This window comes from Anas acuta, chromosome Z (genome assembly GCF_963932015.1).
Source record: "Anas acuta chromosome Z, bAnaAcu1.1, whole genome shotgun sequence".
Lineage (NCBI taxonomy): Eukaryota > Metazoa > Chordata > Aves > Anseriformes > Anatidae > Anas > Anas acuta.
The window spans coordinates 78,123,892-78,145,462 of record NC_089017.1 but is presented as its reverse complement, the minus strand read 5'-3'; the positions used below and the strand labels follow the sequence as shown (position 1 = coordinate 78,145,462).

The following is a 21,571-nucleotide window of genomic DNA, read 5'->3' as shown; positions in this document are numbered from 1 at the left end:
TCCCATCTGGATATTCTGGTCAGCTAATTGGATCTGACCAGGGAAGTGATGATACTTAAATTGTAGATGAGAATTTATATATAGATTTCAAGTTCTGGCTGTACAAGGTGATATTCATATGACAATATGTGGAGCTACTAGAAAAATATTGGATTAGGTGTAAACCAGCACAACTTTTCTGAAATTGGTGGAGGAAGCAAAGGCTGTCAAAAATGTGATGTGTTCATGTTACTTAGCATGAAAGAGTTAGAGCTTGTGCTCAGGAGCAGTGGCAATGTTTGCTCATTTTTCTCAGTGGTGACTGTAAGTTGTTTGAACCCAACAAAACAGGCAGTGGAGAAACAAGGAACAAAATTCAGAAGTGTCTTTATATTCTTACTTGTGGTACTTACATGGCATATGGACTCACTATCAAAAGCAATTAAGGTTGTGAGATTTATAAGGTGTTGCACAGCAAATGAAACATAAGAGAGGTCATCTTCAAAATGCCATTTTCAACCTTGGGAATATCATGAGAAGTAGAATGAACTGCTTTAAAATTGGAGGAATATGCTGCTTCGAAAACATAAAGATGTGCTGAATGTCCAAGGATGGAGGAGTAAGCTTTCTCAGTACAGAAGAAGAACAAGAACAAGGCTAAAAACAAGAAGGAAGGTGCAAATAACCTCTACTAAAGGAAGAACTCTAGACAGCCCCAGAAAGAATATAATATGTTCCCAGTTCTTTCACAGAGCATTCAAGGGAGGTGCTATTTTGGTAGCATGGATGATTTAAGTATGTCTCGAGCTGAAGGCATGGCTGCTGCCAGTGGGAGGAAAGTGTCAGAGTGGGAGGGTAGTGCCCAGTAACAGGAAGATGTCTTTTCTGACAGACATTTCTCCTTCTCTGATAAGGCGGGAGGATAGCTCTCAGCTTTTCTGTACCTGTCAGGTCTTCCTATGCTATGTGGGAACCAGACAGTGGGCATATCTGGGCCATGTGCAGCTGTTGAACTAGCTGGAGATACCTGGTAAAGGTATTTGTTAGACTCTCCTTCCCTTGCTCTGTCCTGGGAACATACTTACAGAATAAGTGGTGCCATAAAGACAGTTGTAAACGTAGAGAAAGATTTTCATTTGATAAATGTCCCTTCCCACCTCTTGCCCACCCCCAGCAGGGTGGCTCTGTGGGGCTTGGAGGGACTGCAGCCAGCACTGCTCAGCAATAGAAAAAACACTGGTGTGATACCAACGCTGTTCTAACTGCATGTGCAGAGCACAGCACTTTGTGGTTTGCTGCGGGAAAGGTAGCTCCATCCCAGCCAGACCCAGCACACCTACATAAACAGAAGCATGGCAGCAAGGGAGGTGATTCTGACCCTCTTCAATGGTCTCATGAGACCCTGCCTGGAGTGCTGTGTTCAGCCCAGGAAGCAAGACACAGACCTGCTAACGTAGGTCCAGGGGAGGGTCACAAAAATGATCAGAGGGCTGGAACACCTCTCGTGTGAAGAAAAGCTGAGAGGGTTGTTCAGTGTGGAGAAGGATCTTAGGAGACCTTATTGCAGCCTTTCAATGTTTTCAATGGGGGTTTATAAGAAAGATAAAGAGAGGCTTTTTACCAAGGCCTGTAGTAATAAGACAAGGGGGTAACAGTTTTAAACTAAAAGAGGGTTGATTTGGATTAGATGTAAGGAAAAAAATTTCTGCTGTGAGGGCGGTGAGGCACTGAAACAGGTTACCCAGAGAAGTTGTGGAAGCCCCGTCCCTGGAGATGTTCAGGGCTGGATTGGATGGGGCTTTGAGCAACCTGATCTAGCAGAAGGTGCCCCTCCCTGTGGCAGATGGATTGGATCTAGGTGGTCTTTAAAGGTCTCTTTCAACCCAGACCATTCTATGGTTTATACTAGGATGTATTGTGTCAGGCAGAGCAGCCTGGTGCCCAGAGGCATAATGTCTAATGATTAATTAGTGTTTTTTTTTGTTGTTGTTGTTCTGCAGGGGAATTCTCTTCTTTGTATGCCAAACGTTCTCAAGGTATACTTGGAAAATGGGCAGACAAAAGCTTTCAGGTTTGAGACAAGCACTACTGTAAAGGTAACGTGGTTATCTGTCTTCATTCCCACCACCTCTATTCAGTCCAGTTGCAACAGTGCATGTAGTGGAACTTGCAACCTCTTAGTTGCATTGGCCAGCTGGTGCCAATTGGATTGTCAACTGCTGCTGATCAAGCTGGATTTTCCTTGTCCTTCCTGAAGGGGAAGCATTACTTTGGTTCTTTTTCTTCTCAGCAACTGGTTTTCACAGAACTTACAGGAGCTTGGCTAGGAGACCACTACAACTTTGTTAAGTGTGGTTGAAGTTGTGCAAGAAGACAGCTTACTTGGAGGACTGACAGATCACCAGCTGTCCACACAAACTTTGCTTTCCTAGGAAGCCACATGACCAAATGCAGAGGAGAAGGTTGTTTAATACAGCACTGATGATGTACGTACCTGAGAAGGAGAAAAAGTTTCCTGGTCTGGGACGTGGAGAGTGGAGTCCAGGTGTGGGTATTGTGTGAGCTCAGCAAGTGCACTTTTGCCTTGTTATTTGAAGCCCATGTCCACGTTGCAGCCTCATTTCTGCATTGGTGAAAACATCTTCCCTGCAGGGACATGAAAACCAATGAACCCCTTGAGATGAAAAGCAGCACCACCTCCCTAGGATTAGTTGTGCTTGGAAGCATCACAGATGAGTTAACCATTATTCTCTTCAAAGTACAAGGCACCAGATTCTAAAGCCATTAATACAACACTTTCCATAATTGTCTTATTTAGATTGAGGCCTAAAAACTGATTTTTTCCTGGCCTGATCTGCAGTGTTGCTCACTGTTTCTGTTGGAGTTAATGAACTTGGCTCGTTCACATTGATAGCAGGCCGTAATTTCTTTTAAGTGTTAAGTATTATCCTGCAGCAGTGCAGTCACTGTGGAAAGATATGTGATGACCAGACTAGAGATAATTGGGCTGGAAGAATATTCAGGGCAAAGCAAGGAGAATTTATTTGTAATGCAATGAAAATTTTCTTGAAGAAGAATTTTGTCTGCTTCATCCCAACTTCACAAAACTGTTGTGGTCTCTCATGCAGTGAAGTCCCTGCAAACCTTGTGAGAATCATTTGCTGAGCAAATAAAAAGAAAATAGCGTAATCAAACAAGGAGGCAGTGAGGATGTGGGGAATGAGTTGAAAAAAGATTTGAATGTACACCTGCAAGGGATTTACTTCTAAAAGATGGATTAGCTCCTCATGTTTGACTTGAGTTTCTCACCTCTAACCTGGAACAACCTTTTCTGTACCGGAGTTGAGTGAAACCCTCACCAGCATCATCACAGTAACACTCAAATGTGTAAAATACTTTCTGAAATAATTGTTTTCTAAAGTTCCTGTGTTGTGTTAGAGATCCTTGCATAAAACTGATACAAGTCAAATATTTATGCTCACCCCATGAGAACTGAATGCACTGGAGGAGTTCTGTTTCAGTTTGTACTTAGTCAAGCCTTACACAATGTTTTCTGTTTGCCAAAAACCCATTTATTTCCATGACGCTTAGTATTCCAACAGAACTCTTCATATAACTGAAATATTACATCAAATTTGGTAAGATTTTCACTAATGATTATGGTTTCAAATTCTTGGGGTTTGGTGGAGAAAAATGTTTTTCACCAGTTGTTTTCACTTTCTTCAAAAAGTGTTGTAGAGTTCTAGAAAGCTAGAATGGTTAACAGCAAACAATTGAATTGAAGGTGACAAAGTGTTCAAAACCACCAAACTTAAAAACCGTAATGCAAAAACTTTGGACATGAAGCAGCCCAGGCAATGCAATTCTAGGAAATTAATTTGATGCCTACTACATCTTGAAGATTTGCATCTTATTGCGCTCTTAGCAAGCTGCAGTTTCCCTCCCTTGACCTCCTGACCTACTAAAAATAATGTGTTTTCCTGCCTTCATCTGTTCTTCCCATGCTTCCCCTGCAGTTCCTTTGGCTCCCTTCATTGCCCACGGGATAGCATCAGTGGACATGGGTGGCTCTGAACACTGTCCTGCCTGGCCGATGTACGCTTTTGTTGCTTGGCTGTCCTGCTGGGATAGCACAGCAGCTAACCCCCAAGCTTGCGTGTGGCATCACAGAGAGTCTGTCATCATCTGTACCCCCACTTCTGATGAACTTACAGGCTTTCTTTAACCTTGAGACCTCTGTGGTCTAGATCGTTGTGTTCAGAAGTTGTCAGTGAAGAAAGGAAGGCACGGGTTTATTGTGAAACACCACTAAAAAATCTGCTGCTGTGTTGCTGCAGCAAGCTTGTTCTTGGCTGCGGAGACTCTTGGGTTTGGCCGCTGCCTTTTCATTGCTGTCCCACACAGCTTCCAGAGGCTGACCGGAATTGTCTACGCTGAGTGTGCTAGTATTGATCAACAACTATATTTAATTATTTGACCATCCATGTGCCTTCCCTTCCCAGGATATTGTTCTCACCTTGAAGGAGAAGCTCTCTATCCGGAGCATTGCACACTTCGCCCTCACCCTGGAGGAGCAGTACAATGCAGCAAAGGTCCACTTGCTGCATGAGGAGGAGCTCATTGAGCAGGTGTGGAGAACCCCTTGCATGGCCCCACAGCCGTGCTAGGGGGCACGGATACCAGTGAGTTGTAGCTAGTGAGGTGCGGAGAAGGCCCAACTCTGCAGGTGTCACAAGAGAATGGGCTTTGCCCCATCTCCAGAGAGAGATGCTTCCCTCTTCTCTCTGCTTTTTGCATGTGTTACCACTGCATTAGCCAGAGCCCCCTGAGTAACAGAGCTTTCAGAAGTGCCTCGCTCCCTTTAGAGAACTTGCAAAGCAATACCCACAGGCTGATAGGGCTTGGATTACGTAGAGCAATCAGGGAACAAGCATGGTTTGTGCCACCTATCAGACAGGCCCATCAACACAGAGGATCAGTTGAAATTGTCTTAAAATAGCTCTGTATTGAGCCATTTGCAGTTTCTTTGATAGTCAAAGAGAGTTAACCCAGCCAAGCAACAACTTTGATCAAGCTCCTAGCAAGGAAACAAACATGTTGTTAGCTCTGTTAGTAATTCTGAGCTAATCTAATGTGGGAGAATGAGTCTACTTGTGAGTCAACAGTATGAACATGATGCTTTGGTGGTTGGTGATCCACTGTAATGCAGAGAGGTTTGGTAGGTAATACCATCTATCCCTTAAGCATGTGTCTGAGAATTTCTGTGTAGATTTTGTTGATTAACTTTTACTGGATTTGCCCAGAATTAAATATGCTAATATTAACCCAGGGATTTTACATTGTGGTGAAATTATCATGATGATCCAAGTGTCTGCTTTGGGCTGCTGTATCTGAAGACTAAACTTTAAAGCAGAGAAACCTGCCTCTTTGCAATTTTCATATGGCCTTGAAACCTCTGTCATTCTTATGCTACAAATATGAGATCAGTAGATACTAATAAAGTTCTATCAAATGCTGTTTGGGCACTACCACAGGAAGAAGCGAAAACCAGAAAAAGAATCTAAGATATAAATACAGAAGCATCTCCCTGTGTTTGCTAAGGACAGTGGCTGATCTGCAGCCATCCCACTTGCCAGTGCTTTGAATGATTTCTGTGAGTTCATATGAGCCAGGTGCTCAGTATGCATGTATGGAGGGACTGCACCAGTTGTTCTGGCATGATGCTGTTTGTCCATTGCAGGTGGTCCAAAAAAGAGAATCCCACGACTACCGGTGCCTCTTCAGAATTTGCTTTGTCCCAAAGGATCCCTTAGACCTCCTGCAGGAAGACCCAGTTGCCTTCGAATATCTTTACCTGCAGGTGAAATTGAGGCATTTCATAATTCTGGATCTTTTCCCATCCAGTACTCATTTCTTCTTTATGCTGAAGCATGGTTTAAGCCAGTTCAGTTACGTGAATATGAAATGCAGAGCATATAAGAATAAAGCATTTGTACTGAACTTGCAGTAAATTCTTAAATCAGTTTGCGAGCTTGGCTTTTTAACAGAATGACAATGAAATGAGCTGGGTGACTCCCTCTATTTGGCCCATACTAGTCATATAGGAGGTCTTATCCTGACTTCTTTTTGAGCTTTGTAATAGTGACATCATGCTAACTGAGCTGAGTTTGTTCCAGAGCTGCAGCGATGTGCTTCAGGAAAGGTTTGCTGTGGAAATGAAATGCAGTGTGGCATTACGTCTGGCTGCTCTACACATACAAGAGAGAATCTATGCTTGTGCTCACCCACAGAAAGTATCCTTGAAATACATTGAGTAAGTTTGAAAATTTCTGTGTTATGTTGTGAGTAAGCCTGGAAAAAATAGTGTCATCATCTCTATGTTTGCCTAGTGTTTAGTTCCGGTTAGGAGACTGTCTCTGACCCAAAGAGACTACACTCCGTTCATTTTGCCTGGTGTTTTAATGCAAGGTAGCTAGCTGCCTGAGCCTCCCTGTCTTTAACCTGCTGAGTTGCCTAAATAGTATGGGTATTATAACATCTGAGCATCTCCCTAACCAGGCAGAGATTCTGGTTCAGGAGGGACATCAAATTGCAAATCTCCTGCTTAATTGTGCTTACTAAGGCTGCTTCTGCCAGTATACTGAAATACACAAGCTGTAATTTGGAGAGAGAATAATCACCAACTTTTCACAGTCAGTACTTTACATCCATTCACCCACCAGAACTTTCCCAGAAATACCTAATTTCTGTCATTATGTGAAATAATAAGATCTGGAAAACTACAGAAAAACCAGCAGGTGTGCTGTGCTGCCTGCCAGTGATGTTAAATCAAACTTTCCCTGAAGACCAGCCCTGCTTTAAGAAATTGTCGTGGGTCAATCATTAAGTAACTGGCATTTGTGCTGTAACTGCACCACAGAGCCAAAACCACCCTATACAGTGCCACTAATTCCCTGTGTACAGCCAGACATACTCGACCACATGCAGTCAGCAGAGAGTGAGAAGCAAGTACAGACAAGTACGCCATTCTTAGTTCATGGATATTTAATACTTCAGTTGAGTAAACCTTTCAGCAAAGCAGATGTGCCCAATTTTTAGGTGTAGGGAACCAGAGGTGTTGAAACATGGTAATCTTGTAACCGAAGTAAAGTGCATGTAAAGACAGTTTTCATCCTGTGCGTAGCAAGGACAGACAAGACCAATATGCTTACTGACCTTTTAGATTGTTACCTGCGTAACAGTGGAAAAACAGGCGTTTTACATGAGACCACATGCTCCTCCAGCCCCATCAGCTGGCTGCCGTTCAGCATGTTCTCTTGCTGCTGTGGGACAGCACAGTTGGGACCTCTTTTGTTCCCCTTCCTGTCTTTCTGTCAGGAGAGACTGGGGAATTGAAAACTTCATCTCACCAACTCTGCTTCGAAACATGAGAGGGAAGGATATCAAGAAAGCCATCAGCTACCATATGAAGCGGAACCAGATCCTGCTGGACCCTCGGCAGAAGGTAGTATGCGTGGCCTGGGTTGGAGGTGCCTCCTGGAATACTGGCAGCATTTCTCAAGGCCAAAGAGGGCATGTCTTTCCTGTGCGGGTCTCTTCTCTATGTGACTGCTTGCTGTGTTTTTGTTTTTTTTTTTTTTCCCCTCATATTTTCATTCTGTAATCTCTGCAGCATATGCACCTTAATTTCCCCATATAGTGTGTTGTGATGCAGTTTGCTTGTGCAGTTGTCAGATGGTAATTGTGGTAATATAGTATGGTCCTATTCAGATTTATTGCATATGGAAAGCAAGCTTTATGTGTTGGTCAAATACTGTGTCCTGTATGAAAAGAATGTCTTCTAGCCAATAGGCTAGCTGACAAATTTTTATTCTCTGTCATGTTTCTAAACAATGTTCCTTGTCTTGCAAAATGAAGCATATGCTCGCAGCAGTCCAAGTGCGTCTGAACTACCTACAAATCCTGAGTGACCTGAAGATGTACAATGGGAAGATCTTTAATGCCACCCTGATGGTATGAGTGCTATTTATCAATGTAATTGGGGTTTAATATGCTGTCTCAGCGCCTCCTCTGTGCATCTTCCATGCAGTATACTTGGACAATAACTGGAAATCCAGGACACAAGGAGTAGTTTTACCCTTTTTTTCCAACGGTGAACAGGATCAGCTCTAAACCAAAGCAAACCCTATCTAAAGCAAGAATATTTAAATATTGTTCTACACTGTTGACATAAGACTAGCAGCTGAGCCTTCTTCCATGTCTTTGCTTTGATGCTTGTAGAAAATGTAATAGAAGGCTCTGCTGATTCTGTTTCAATGAGCTCTAGTATGATACCACTCTTCCCCTCCTTGGGACCTCTTGGTAAATATTGGCCAGGGTGTCTGCAAGGGTAACTCAGCGTAGCTCCACTGAAGTCAATAACAAAACAGTTACCCAATAATTATGTGTAGTTTCCTAATTGAAGTTTGTGACTGGCCCTTCAGATGAAATCTGTCCATGTTCTGAATGTCAAAAGGTATTCAAAGATTAAGATCTGAGCATGTTTCAAAAAACAACTGTTATGAAAATATTTTGGCCAATCTTAAACCTTTCTGTAAAAAAGAATTCTGTTCAGGCAAGAGGTTTCTTGGCTAGTTGCCTCTCCCCATGTGGATCTGTAATGAATGATGGACCACAGTTCATGGAGTGCTGAGCAGTATAGGTGGGCCTGTACCAGAGGAGGAGCTTTCTGAATGGTTTGCAGGAATGTCTAGGTTTACACGTATGTGCAAATTGAAATATTTCTGCCAAACTATATGGACATTAAGTTAACACGTTTTTTTTTTTTAAGTGTCAGATCCTAACAGAAAGTCTTGATATTGCTTCCAAATCCAAAAATGCCTTCTTGAAGTTTCTGGCCAGCTCCAGTAGGTCTTACTAGGTCTATCTGGCACAGCCAGCCAGGTGACACTTCTGATAGCAAGCTGCTGCTGACCACCTCTTTGGATCTGTTAGATGCCTGGTGCACCTCTGGGGCCACCTGCCTTGGGGGCACAGGGAAACTTGCGGTCCCCAAGTCAGAGAAGAGAACGGCCAGGAGCAGGTGACCTGACGGCCTGTAAGTAACAAGGGGCTCCCTTTGCAGCTGGCTAGAGCCCAGTTGTAAAGGGAGTCCAGTGTTTAAAGATACCACAAAAGAAGGGGTGGCTGAGGAGTCCCTGCCCAGTACAGGCAAATGGGTTCCTGCTTAGATTTCAGCTAAAGATTCAACCTCTCTCCCTACAGCTACAGGACAGAGAATCATACGTTGCATTGCTGGTGGGTGCCAAGTATGGGGTGAGCCAGATTATCAATAGCAAGCTAAACATCATAACAAGTCTGGCAGAGTTTGCAAACATCAGCAGGGTGGAGCTTACAGAGGAGTCTGAGAAAGTGAGCATGGTAAAAATCTACCTACAGGATCTGAAGGTAAGTGGTGCTCTTGTGGTAGCCAGCATGTGGCTGCATCAGGGACAGAGAAAAAGGGGGGAGTAATGCACACTGTCTTTTTTTTTTTTTTTTTTAATTAAATCTGACATTAAGCTGATGGTATCATTAGTACAAAAGGCTTATGAGCTCTCCTTCTGAGTCTATTCTAGGAAGAATACCAAATGAGTGAAGAAAAGTTATTATTCTTGCTGTGCTTTATCAGCGAGACCTATCAAAGAAAACCCAACAAAAACTATTTCTCTTCTTTCTCTGTGTTTCATACAGAAACAGAGTGCTGTACAAATATGGCCATATGGGGGAGAAGAAATGTCTTTTCAGTGTGCCGCATGTTCCTGCAGACTGTGGTACAGGTGATGTTCGCCTGTTCTAACGTTGTTGTTTTCTGTTCCCTTACTGGAAAAAAAAAAAGATGCTGACTCTGCTGCTGGAATCAAACAGTGCAAAAGATCTTGTTTGCCTCATCATTGGCTACTACAGACTGTTCGTGGATGCGAATGCCTCCATATTTACTTGGGGAGAGAAAAGACAGCAACCGCACCGTGTCTCAGCTGAAGAAGGTTAATTTGCCAAAGAATGGGGAGAAAGTGGGTGGATCATCCAGCAGTATTGGTGTTATTCCCTCTTAAGAGCAGTGTCATGCTAGAACAGTAGCCTGGGAATGAACAGTGACATCTACAAAATGTTGAGACTATCAGCCTTAGTGGCACTGCCATTTTTCCTTGAACCCCAGACATGTTGGGCAGGGGGAGAGAAGCAATGATTATCATCTATTTCCAAGAAGTGGAGGCGGTTTCTGCCATTGAACCTGTTACTGAGCACTTGCGCTTTTACCAGCCTCCAGAACAATTTACCCTCTGGCCAGCATCTGCTGACCAGGAGAAGGAGAGTCTGTTTGCCATGCTGTCCTGTCTCCTGTAAGGGTAACTCCAGTCTAATAGGGTTTGCAGGCAGAGGCTTTAGGCAACGTGTTGCCTGGCTGCTTTTCTGCAGCTCCCTTTGGTTACTGTGCTGCAGTAAAAGCAGACAAAGCAGGCGGGAAGGACCAAGCCTCCACTTACGGGTTATGGTCCTGCAGGTCAGATTGCATCTTTACATTGTTTACTGATGAGGATCTGAAGGCAGAGTTCTCTGGGCTTTGAATCCCTACTCTGTGACCAAGTTTGTAAACCCTTTTCTGGCTGTTCCTCTTTGCCACCGCAAAGGACAGGCTGACAGATGTGTTTAAATCACAGGATACGAATCTCGAACCTGCAGTGATTCTGAAGACTCCTGGGAACTGGATTCCTCCTTAGAGCATTGCTTGGGCATGCCCGCAGCATACAGCAGCACCCCTCCTGCGTGTGAGAAGGAGCTGGGAGAGCTTCACAGCCGAGAGAAGGACAGCAGCACAAAGCCCCAGGCTGGAGGAAGTGACCAACACGATGCAGGTGGCAACACAACAGACAGTACATCTGAGGCTTCAGATTCAGCCAACACAGAGAGCCGAGGGTTTAAGACAAGCGGTTCAAGTGACTCGATGGATGCACTGGAGGAAGATGAGTTGGAAGCTTGCTCTTCCTCCAGGCCAGAGTTCTTCCACTTCTACACACCAACTGTACACGAAATGAACAACTCAGATGAGAGTTTCTTTCCTGTTTGTGCTGCAGAAGGCTCCAGCAGGGCAAAAGGCAGGGACTTCTTCTGTTTCTTGCAGGTACCAGAAGCAGAGGAGCATGGACGTGAGCACAGCCCCTGGGAGGAGAGAGGAGTGGACATAGGTGTGTCTATGCTAGGGTCCAAGCTATCTGAGAGAAATGCCATGGGCTATTACAGCCTGTGTTGCAGCGTATCCCCTGCAGGCAGTGTAGAGAAGAGCAACACCAGTCACAGCCCTGGAAGAAGGCCTTGGAAAGATGTGTCAGCCCAAGAAGAGGCACACTGTGGAGCAGAGCAGGTAGCAGAAGCGAGTGATCTCATTTTGGAGCCACCCCCAGGCTTTGGTGACACCAGCTCTGAGGAAGAGTTCTATGATGCTGCAGACAGCCTCAGCCCCCCGGACACCCTGGCAGGTAAACCTGTACCCACCCCACTGCAGGTCACCTCCTGTCCTCACCTTCCTTCCTCCCTTCTCCTAAGCTAGGGTGATGGCTGTTTGCCATGTCAGTCTTCTGGGAAAGAGCATCCTTCAGCTGTTCAGAGTTTTCCCAAGACTGTTGTAAGACCTTTGAACGCCCGTTCTCTGCAAGCCACTCTTCATCAAAGAATACTTTACAAAGCTGCCAGTGAATGTGCATATAGAGGTCAGAACAGCAGCTTGGCAGAGAGATTTGTCATCACATCTAAGCACTCAATCTGAAAAGAGTCGGTTTTCAAATGAGTTTGGCATTCTGGGAAGTCCCCAGGTTTCTGGAGGAATTCCAGAATACCAAAGCATGGCTCTGGCTGATCTTGAAGCCATCATGCTGCAGGAGTAAGTTCTGTGCATCCTTCTGTATAGGCTGAGTCTTTGGTGATGGAAAAGGTAACGAGTTCCAGAAACAGAATGCAAGAAAGATATATGCCTTTGCACTAGCAGACACCTTGATGGCAGATATTCCTGTCAGGCACTACCTTCACTCTGCTATTCTTCAAGTTTTGGGAAAGCTGGAAGCAGTAAAACAGCTTATTGCTCCATGCACCCCTGAGATCAAAACAAATTCTGGGGTTAGAGGCATGCCATGTAAATGGGGAGGGTAGACTTACGGCTGAGCAACAGCTCTCTGTAATCGTATTTTCTCACCAAGGAGAGGATTCTTGTTTTCTGAATTAACCAGCTCTGCTAGCACTAACTGAACCAAAGAATTCATTTTATGTAGTTAAAATAGTGTTGGCTTTTGAGTTCTTGCATGGTGACAATACAATGTTCAGGCACAAAGCTGTTATCTCTGTGTGTTTTTATGGTCTAAATATCCAGGCTGGGAATTTCTGAGGCTTCTCTTCAGTGTTAATAAATCTGCTCCTGTAGGTAATACTCTAGCGTGCTGCTTATAACACCAAATTTAACATGAGAATTATAGCTGTACCTGCAGTCAGACCAAGCGACTTCAGTAAGCAAGGGGAGAGATTATCTATCCAGCTCCTTTCATAACTAATCCTCTACTTCAGTTTTTATAGCCATAGGTCCAAATAAATTTTTCTTGATGTAGCTTGGTCTAAGTCGGTGCATGACAATAAGAGAGGCTTTCCTTTGGCACTTAGGAAGTTTGGCTCTGTTGCCAAACCCTTATGTCTGCAATTGTAGGACTTGAGTTAAAAGCTTTTTGGCCCGCTATGTAGGTGTATGTGTATCCTGCTGCCTGGGGCCATTTTCTGACTTGCATCCTCTTTCCTTGCCAGCAGCCTACAAGATAATGTCCCAGGAAGGTATAGACAACTCCTGCATCCCAAAGAAACCAAGGTGTTACAGCCTGGGGGAAAACCTAATGACAAGGCAGACAGCAAGAGAGAAGAATGGAAAGGAGAAGCAGCTGACATATGCCAAGAGCCTGAGGAAGAGGAGATCTTTTCTGAAAACCAATTATACCTCACAGGTCACTTTCCCGCTGGCTTTACCAGACTCCCTGCAGAGCTACTGCACTTGGCCACCCACACCACCACTGCTTGCTCAGCCCCCAGATCCACCATCCCCAGAGAACTTCGAGAAAGATGCAGAGTCAGGACTTCCTGCTGCCACCCAGGCCCAGAGAGACACGGCTAGCACAAACCCATCCTCTGACATGATGGAAATGGAACCTGACACCATGGAAACAAAGTCAGTGACTGATTTGGTGGTTTCTTCCATTTCAGCTGTTCGCCTGCAGGGTGACCACAGGGAGGAGAGTGCAGGCATTGCCATACCTGTGGATGACCTTTGTCCAGCACGTGCTGCATACCCACCTTTCTTGTTCCTGGAGGAACCCATGTACCTTCCCAGGGAACAAAGCAGAGTTGTCCAGGGAAGTCCCACAGTGGAGGTAAATGCTGGGTGGCCAAGTGATGAGAGTTGTGTGAGCATCGGAGATTGGCTGGCCCAAGCGGCACTGGGAGGGGAGGGTGAGATGATGGAAGTCAAGCATGAGGCTGGCAATGTCCCTCTGTTCCAGGTCCGAGAGGTGACTTGCCCTGCTGATGAAGGTACTCTGCCCTCTTCGTGCTGTGTTGCCAGCATGGCCATTCCCCATGGGGTGACACAGGACCAGGATCTGCTTCCTACTGCTGGGGAGCAAGCTGCATGGGAGAAGCCTGTCCTGGCTCCCTGTGAGGAAGGAAAAGCTAACCTTGACAGCTGTGCTGACTATGAGAGTGACCATGCCTCATTGCAGGCAAAAACCAGACAAGAAATAAACAAGGAAGCCTTACAGAAAGTGCACAGTAAAAGTCACATGGGCTTTCCAGATGCAACCCAGCTGTTAACAGATTGCAGCAGCACCTCAGGGGTTATAACTCGCCTCTCCTGGCTCTCATTTGGTGCAAGATCAGACCTAACATCACCCAGCCCATCTCAGAAGAGAACAGATGCCCCACTAGAGCTTTTGGACTCTCAGAGGACCAGTAGGTGCCTCGAGGTTGATGTTGTCAGAAAGGAGATGCAGATATCCTCAGCTACACTACCCTTTGAGAAAGAGCTGAAAAGCAGACATGGGCTGGATGAAGGGGTGTCCAGAAAAGACACAGAAAATGTTGCTCACGAACAGACCTGGTCTGTTCAGATTTCTCCCAGAGAACAGGTTACAGAAGTGGAGAAAGACTCTCCCCTGACTCCTTCTCAAGGGCTTTCCATCTCCTCAGGCGCAATTCCCTTGGGCTCATTGGAAAAAAAAGCAGGAGACCACAGGACTTCAAATTACTCCTTCCTCTGCTTTAACCAAAAGAAGGATGAGCAGGCACTTTCTGGACCTATCATGACCAGATTTTGGGGATTTTCCATGATGAAGACATCACCACCACAATTTGGAATGGACAAGTGCAGCTGTCAGCTATCCTATGTCAGCTGCTTTCACAGGCCTGACGAAGAAGGAGAGCAGGAAACCACCATTCCTATGTGCAGCTTGTTTCTGCAGCCCCTCACCACCCCACCATCCACCAACCGCAGTCTTCCTGGGTCCTCTGTGGACAGTTACCCTGTGACCATCGCTAGGGACAAGGCGGTGTGGGACCCTCATGTCCAAGCCCTCAGCCAGCTGAATGACCAGGCACAGATGAGCCCCGCAGACTTCTCCTGCTTCCTGGCCTACACCACAGAGCTCAAGGAGGTTGTGGGAAACCTCTCAGGGAACCAAGCAACCCACCTGCAAGACCGATGTGCTGAGCAGGGTGCTGAGAGCAAGGGTGCCCTTGGCTTAGCCTCCCAGGACCTGCTGTCCAGTTGCAAGGAGCTTCTGAAAATAGAGCGGCCACTTGAAGAGCTGCAGGATGCTTTGAGGGTGACATTTGGGCACCTTGTTCAGCTGGCAGTGGCCTGCTTCCAGGTGACACACTGCCAGCTGTGCAGGCAGAGGCAGCAGGAGCTCAGGGCCGCACTTGTGGATGTGGTAGGCACCTATCACCAGTTTCTGCAGGCTGTTCACCAGCAGCTTCACAGGCAAGGATGCCCAGACCTGGGCACCAAGCTCCTCACTCGCCAGCACACAGCCCTCACTGCTGCCATGTTTTGCCTCATGCAGCAGTTCAGGGTGCCCCCGCTGTTTTGACAGGCCAGTTGGTGGCAGATGGATGCGGTGAGTGGAGAGGAGCTCAGATGTGTTCCCTCCGTGCAATACCAGGCTCTCCTGCCTTGGATGTTTAGACCCCCAGCTCAGCAAATAGTCATGGAAGGGCATGTCCATGCGCATTGGCAACTGCCCAGTTCAAGGGTGGCCATGGGGAAGGGCATGCCCCGCTCTAGCCAAGCTTTGTGTAATTCTGTGTACACAAGCACTGTGTAATATGCAAACTCATAGAGCAGTAACTTCAGTAACTTACCTATCTAGCCTGGGGTTTGTCCCTCACCTCCCGAATGCTTTGCAGACGGCTAGTCTCAGGGTGGTGTCGTAGCCTTTTTCTGTCACCTGCGGAGACAGCCTTTTGTCTGCCTTTCCTCAGTCCTTACAAACATGCCAGGCAGGGAGATGACCAAGCAGGCTCTGAAGTTGAGTGAAATCGACGTCCACCCTGGTCTGACAAAGAAACCCAGGCTGCTTAGTCCAGTCTCTGTGGCTGAGCTTGTGATTGAAAACACTTCGGGGGGCGGGGGGGGGGGGAAACCACTATATATGTGCTGTTTGACTGCTTTTGCAAAGGGGGTAGAGAAGGTTTTCCCAGGCTGGGGATACACCATATCCTCTCCTTCTGACATGGTTTCTGCAGGTCAGCCATATCTTCTGTTCCCATTTGCTGATGCTAAAGAAAGTCCCTAATCAGCATCTTCTTCCCTTTGCCCCCCCTCGCTATGATATATCAGCCGTGTAAGTGTTTAAGAATCCCTGTCTTCCGAAAAAGGAAGTCCTAAGACTGAAGTACCAACCTGACAGCCCTTGAGATGAGCCATGATGTTAGCCTCCCTTGGAGAAGGCAAGCCCCTTTTCCCAACTTTCTTACCAATAGCTCATCTTGCATTATGTGCTAGGTGTCCCTAGCTACGTATGAGCTGTTAGCATGTAAACGTTTTCTAAGTTGCGTGGTCAATCAGTGTGCCTTCCAGTGCTGGAGGTACATCCTCAGGTCTCCAGTGATAAAGAAGGCAGCAAAAGGTCCCCGAGTGCTGTTTCCTGACTTTAGGAATTTGTTTGCAGGGGTGGTGCTTCCAACAGTCCCTGCAGATGAGTGTGCTCAGAATGGAGGGGCCTGCCTAAGGCAGCAAAGGGGAGCAGGTAGGCTCCCAGCTGCCTTGTTCCACACAAGGTCACCCCATCTCCTCATGTGCCCAGGAAGCGGGTGGTCAGGACTGTCCCATGCTTCTGAAGTAAAGGACAAGTCCTTGCAGCTGAACCCTAGTGTAGGAGATGGAGGCCGCTGAGGGTGCTGGCGGGTGGGTACTACATGGATGCTGTAGCAGTCCTAAGGGACCTCCCATGCCATGGAGATGCTGAAAAACACCCATAGGAATCTGGCAGCCTTTAGCAGCCCTACACTGACTCCAGTGCAGGTGCTGCCTCTCACTGTGCACCTACAGGCAGAAAGCTAGGCAAGCTGCCCGAGGGCCATCTGCTTTCCTGGCTGCAGAGGCTAAAGTGCCTTCAGCCACGGGGGGGAGGATAGATGAATATTCACTGAAGCAGGATTTTGTGACAGTTATCGCTGGCAGGTTGTTTTAGTTAGTGTGTGTGCTGCTGCCTAACAATCTCAGGGGATGAATAAGCAAGACAAAATCTCTTATACTTAAGCCAAAGTGCAGACTTGCTGCTTTAGCAGGGTGCAGTGACACATAACTATGCACTAACAACTGATGAGCAGTGCTGTGTGACTACAAACAGAAAGAGCCCACAGGCTACAATAAAGCAACAGGCACCTGCAAAGACAAATTCTGCCTATATGGGGATCAACAACTACTGCCTATCAACAGCTTCAGTCATTGACAGTGGTGTTCTTGTTTGTTTTTAAAGCAACAATGATTTTGATAACTTTATCTTGTGTGCATCAAAAATGCTCTCTGCTCAGGACATAAAATGCATCATGGTTCTGTGCAGAGCACAGTCAAATCCCAGATACCTTTTTCAAGAGGAACATCAGAGTTAGTGAACGTCGCACATTAGTGCAGGATGATGGATAATGGTAACACAGCAGTAGCTGTAAGGATGCAATGTGACTTTAAACATTTTATTTTAGGTTGTGAGCAGCATGCACAGAATTACCTACAGGCTTCAGCCAACTCTTCAGTACAAGAGGTATGAAGAAAATAGCACATGGTGTACCTGTGAACTTGATTCATTGCAGAATCTCTTCCCATCCCATGTTCCCCAATTAGAACAGCACTGCCCTTTTCTTTAGGAAGGACTTTTATTCAACAATGTGCTCTGTAATTCCTCCTATTTAATCAAGGTGAAAGAAATAACCATTAAGCTCTCCTCCCCGTCTTAGAACAGTTGCAGGTTTAAGAGTAACAGATTCTCTATTTTCATTCGCAGATGCCTGCTAAACTGAATTCCTGTCAGTTCTTCGTTGATGCCAAGGCTCAACTGGCTTTTGTTTTTCATTTCAGGATGAAAAGTCATTTCCAGCATTGTACTGTTGAGGCAGAATGTGTCACTCTTGACGAGGTCTGTATGCAAATAAATTTAAGCAGAGCTGTTTTTTCTATACATGTTCATGCTAGTGCCTCTGCTTGAAATCTGAAGTTTGCTGCTCTTCCCTGCAGAACTCCTTAACATCATAAAATAAAAGAGTTTTCTTGTGCATCGTCATGCTGAGGTATCTCCAGTTACTTCTCTGCATCTGGAAGCACGTAGCCTTTTCCAGAAGAAACTCCAGCTTTCAAGGCATCTGGCCAACTTCGGGTCTTGTAGTAAGTTGACAAGACATCAAAGACTGTTAGGAACAGAGACATGTACCATGCTCTGATACGCTTATCCATGGCAAGCCATACTACATATTCCACTGGCTGCAGAACATTAGGAACTGAGAATAGATGATGCCAGAGTAGATTAGCATAGGGCTTGTGCTCCTTTTCACTTCAAATCTTACGAGCAAATGTTTAAGTTAGCTTATCTGAGAGCAAGCGACGTACCTATTTTGATGATGACGGGGAAGCTCTGACTAGGAAAAGCATAGGCTTTGACAACCAAAGCAACTTGCCTTGATTCAGGCTGACACTGGCCTGTCCTCCCTTGCCTAGGAGCTTGAGTGACTTCTAGCAAGGGCAGCCTCCTCACATTGAATTGTGCAAAGCTGAATGGTGCAGTCCTGCTCCCTGAGAATGGGCTGATACAGAGAAGTGTGAGACTTTTAAAACTGAAACACTAGGGACAAGGCCTAGCAAAAGAGAAGTCTGCTACCAGTTTCCCTCACCACTCATTTTAAATGCTCTCTCAGAGCCTGTTAACTTTACCCACCCAGGCACATGACAGGACATGGCTCAGCCCCTCACCTTGATTAATTGCTAGTGTCTCCGAGTGGTAGTTCTTGGTGTTTACAGCTTTTACCATGTACTCACGAATTGGGAGGCGGGCTGTCTGCAAGGATTGCTCTTGTGCCCTTCGCAGAGTCAGCTTCTGCAAGGGGAACAAGAACAAGGTACCCAACGTGCACAAACATCTATAGCATGAACATCATTTTGAGGACAAGCAGCTATGAAGCTGGAAACTGTATTGGAGTTCATTTCACTCGGACTGTTCTGGTCTCTGCCTGGTGCTGGATCCAGGCAGAACCTTGAAGTTCTGTCAGAAAAATGGATGGTGGCACAATAGTGATGTCTCAAATCAGGGCAGCAGCAGCACTGGGTGCTGCCACTTGGATGTCTGCTCAGTAGAATGTAGGGCAGACAAGACTTTCAGATTCCAACAGGCTACTACCCACCTTGTGAATACTTTCATCCACCAGGCCTCCAAGGATGTACACTTTTTTGGGATCAATATCTTCAAGGACTAGAAACAAGATAAGTACATGCTCATCACCTAAAACAGTAAAGTCATGCGCTACACCATTCTCCAGGCAAGGCCCAACTTACATGAGAAAGCTGTGGCCAGTCACCTTTCACCCTCAGACTGTGCAGGAAGCCAAGGCTTCTAAGACAGAAGTGTCTGCCTGAACCTGCAGGCAGCGTGAAAAGGGGAGAGCACACGTAGACTGAAAGCACAGACTGCCAGGGATGCAGCTCTATAAGCAATGCTTTGCTCCTTTTCATAACTTCTATTCTGGCACAAGGCTGATGTGGTGTGATCCTAATCTGCTCTGAAGTTAGCTTCCCACTGTCAGGGTCACCTACCAAACAAACACACGCACACACACACGCACCCCCTCACCAGATTCTTTACCAGAGCTGCTTTCTTCCACAGAATGAGAAAGGGATCTGTGTCCCCATGAACATGGGGCCAGGTAGAAATGGAGGGAGAGGAGAAAATGAACTCAGCACCAAATTAAACAATAAAGGGGATATTTATAATGCATCCAAAACTGCCACTGCATCTCCACTTTTCTACTTGGTAGTATAACAAACTGCAGGTGTCTACACAGAGTTTTAGGTTAGGTTTGCTGCAAATCAAAGCAGCATTGCTTCAGAACTTCATCCTGTGCCAAAACAGATTGAAATTGGAGTAGACTGAGCGTAAGATCTAAGGACACAGTATATCTCATGCAGCTTGAGACAACGAGTGCTTGGAATACGATGCATGAAATATTCCTAAAATAAAAGCTTTAAAAAAAAATCAATCCTATGCCTTGGTTCCCTGTGCTTAAAGCAAATAAAATATTTACCATTCTCAGAGTCAGGAGTGAGATAAACAATTGCATCTAAAGGAAACAGGTCCAGGTAACTTTCTTGAGTAGTATCCATCTGAAAAATGCAACACAGTAAGAGAAGCCCATTAGTCCTCAGTTCAGCTGCCACAAGCTTCCAGACAGAAAGAAGCATACTGAAAGTGATGCCACTGCTTTTAGGCGTCTAAACCCCTACAAATACGTTTTGTTTTGTTTTTCTTTTTTTAACTGAAAAAAAAAAATAATTCTACATGGGCACTGATTGAGTACGTCAAGATCCATTAAATTCTCATCAAAATCTCTGGACATGGTTTGAGAAAGAGAGAGAAACAACTTCCTCATTTCAAGTGAGATTTTAATTCTTGAAAGATTCAGGAATCTCTGTTTCACGTGATTTTCTCCCCTCACTGTCACAACACACGGCCCCAGTGTCACTACCATAACCTGCATGCGTAGGTCCCATCCCTAAGCCCCACGGAGCTTGGTACAGCAGGCCAGGTCAGCCCACCACTGACCCGCACAGGGCCAGCAGCACGGCTGTAGGGTGCCATTAGGCAGGAGCACAAGCCGCTGCAATGGGGCAGCCTTTCCTTCTAGGCCTGAAGAGCACTGTAGGCAGCAACCCTTACCAAGTAATTGGAGAAGCCGTCGTTCATGCGGAAGCACTCCTCGTAGATCAACGAGCCCACGACAAACTCCGTCAGGTAGAGCCAGAACGGCTTCTCGGCCTGCCTGTTGGCCCCGTAGAGCCTCCTGATCTGCGAAGCGAGGCGGCTGGTTTCCTTCCAGGAGACACCGAGCCCCACGTTACTGAGTGACACGGCCAGCAGCAGGGGGGTGCTGCGCCCCCCGCGGCGTCCAGCCCGGGACACCCCCGGCTGCAGGGCGGCCCCGTACCTTCAGCGACATGCGGTCGGCCATGCCGAGGTCCACGCAGAGCCGGGGCCCCGACGCCCGCGCCTCCAGCAGCCGCTGCTCCGCCAGGGCCTTGCTGTGCCGCCGGGCGGCCCCTGCGGGACAGAGCCGAGAGACCTCCAGGGGCTGCCCCCCCCCCCCTTCCCCCGCCGCCCTCCCCCGGCCCCGCGCCGCTCACCTCGGCCCCCGTCCCGCCGCGCCCGGCTCCGCTCCCTCTCCTGCCGCCGCCGCCTCCTCCGCGCCGCCAGCACCCGCTCCCAGCGCCTCCGCTTCCGCAGGACGTTCCTCTGCGGGGCGGACACGCGGCTCAGGGCCCGCGGCCGACCGGCGCCCACCGGGCCCCGGCCCCGGCCCCGGCACCCACCGAGCACGGCGCCGCTCCGCCCGCCCCCGCCGCCGCGCTCGGCCCCGCGGCCGCCGGCTCGATGCGGAGCAGCCGCAGCGCTTCGTGGAGCGCCGCCGCCTCCCCCGCCTCGCCCTCGCCGCCCTCCATCGGCGCCGCTCCGCTCCGGCGCTGCCCGTGCTGGGCGGAGCGGGGCGGAGCGGGGGGCGGCCGGCCCCGGCGTCGCCCTTCCTGCGCTTGGAGAGGTTTCTGAAGCCGCTGAACAGCGCGGCAGCTGTAGGGGGTGGCTTGCCCCCGGGATGGGGTCGCGCAGAGAGAGAGAGGCACAGCCCTGCCGGAGAGTGTCCACCCTACCCGTCTGGGCACGGGCTGATTCATTCATTCATCCATTCATTCATTCATTTATTAATTCGTTAATTCATCTATTCGTTCGTTCGTTTATTTATTTATTCATTTATTTATTCATTTATTTATTTATTC

General features: G+C 47.1%; 2 protein-coding genes across 16 annotated transcripts in view; one reads left to right on the top strand and one right to left on the bottom strand.

Moving 5' to 3' along the window:
- Positions 1–17,822, top strand: part of FRMPD1 (FERM and PDZ domain containing 1) — a 49,205-nt gene extending 31,383 nt beyond the window's left edge. For 6 of the 9 annotated variants that reach the window (XM_068666223.1, XM_068666228.1, XM_068666221.1 and 3 more), the window contains 10 exons: positions 1,980–2,075; positions 4,482–4,607; positions 5,720–5,839; positions 6,156–6,292; positions 7,357–7,483; positions 7,897–7,992; positions 9,244–9,426; positions 9,857–10,004; positions 10,680–11,495; positions 12,802–17,822. In XM_068666223.1, the coding sequence (XP_068522324.1) occupies positions 1,980–2,075; positions 4,482–4,607; positions 5,720–5,839; positions 6,156–6,292; positions 7,357–7,483; positions 7,897–7,992; positions 9,244–9,426; positions 9,857–10,004; positions 10,680–11,495; positions 12,802–15,134 (4,182 nt within the window). In that variant the 3' untranslated portion in view covers positions 15,135–17,822. Of the gene's footprint in view, positions 1–1,979; positions 2,076–4,481; positions 4,608–4,646; positions 5,633–5,719; positions 5,840–6,155; positions 6,293–7,356; positions 7,484–7,896; positions 7,993–9,243; positions 9,427–9,856; positions 10,005–10,679; positions 11,496–12,801 lie in introns of those variants that run through there. The other 3 variants (XM_068666226.1, XM_068666225.1, XM_068666230.1) reach the window with 3 other exon arrangements.
- On the bottom strand, positions 17,225–21,272 carry TRMT10B (tRNA methyltransferase 10B). Of its 7 annotated transcripts, none has more exons than XR_011091061.1 (9): positions 21,113–21,272; positions 20,927–21,035; positions 20,731–20,843; positions 20,463–20,615; positions 19,831–19,909; positions 19,085–19,167; positions 18,934–19,001; positions 18,506–18,629; positions 17,844–17,946 (listed from the first exon to the last, which is right to left on the bottom strand). XR_011091061.1 is itself a non-coding variant. In XM_068666231.1 (8 exons), the coding sequence occupies exons 1-8, from the start codon at positions 21,239–21,241 to the stop codon at positions 17,840–17,842; spliced, it is 972 nt and encodes a 323-aa protein (XP_068522332.1). In that variant the 5' UTR covers positions 21,242–21,272; the 3' UTR covers positions 17,225–17,839. The 7 variants fall into 7 exon arrangements, 5 of the variants coding, with proteins under 5 accessions (XP_068522332.1, XP_068522333.1, XP_068522334.1 ...); XR_011091062.1 differs by having other exon boundaries at positions 17,844–17,917; XM_068666231.1 differs by lacking the exon at positions 19,085–19,167 and having other exon boundaries at positions 17,225–18,036.
- Positions 21,273–21,571: the final 299 nt, after the last annotated feature.

Bases quoted from the DNA above. Each gene is read 5' to 3' on its own strand.
- TRMT10B (XM_068666231.1), bottom strand. From the start codon at position 21,241: ATGGAGGGCGGCGAGGGCGAGGCGGGGGAGGCGGCGGCGCTCCACGAA. The intron at 20,844-20,926 runs GTGAGCGGCGCG...TCTGTCCCGCAG, and splicing joins GCGGCGGGACGGGGGCCGAG to GGGCCGCCCGGCGGCACAGC. The intron at 18,037-18,505 runs GTGAGGGGCTGA...ATCTATTCTCAG, and splicing joins GACACTAGCAATTAATCAAG to TTCCTAATGTTCTGCAGCCA.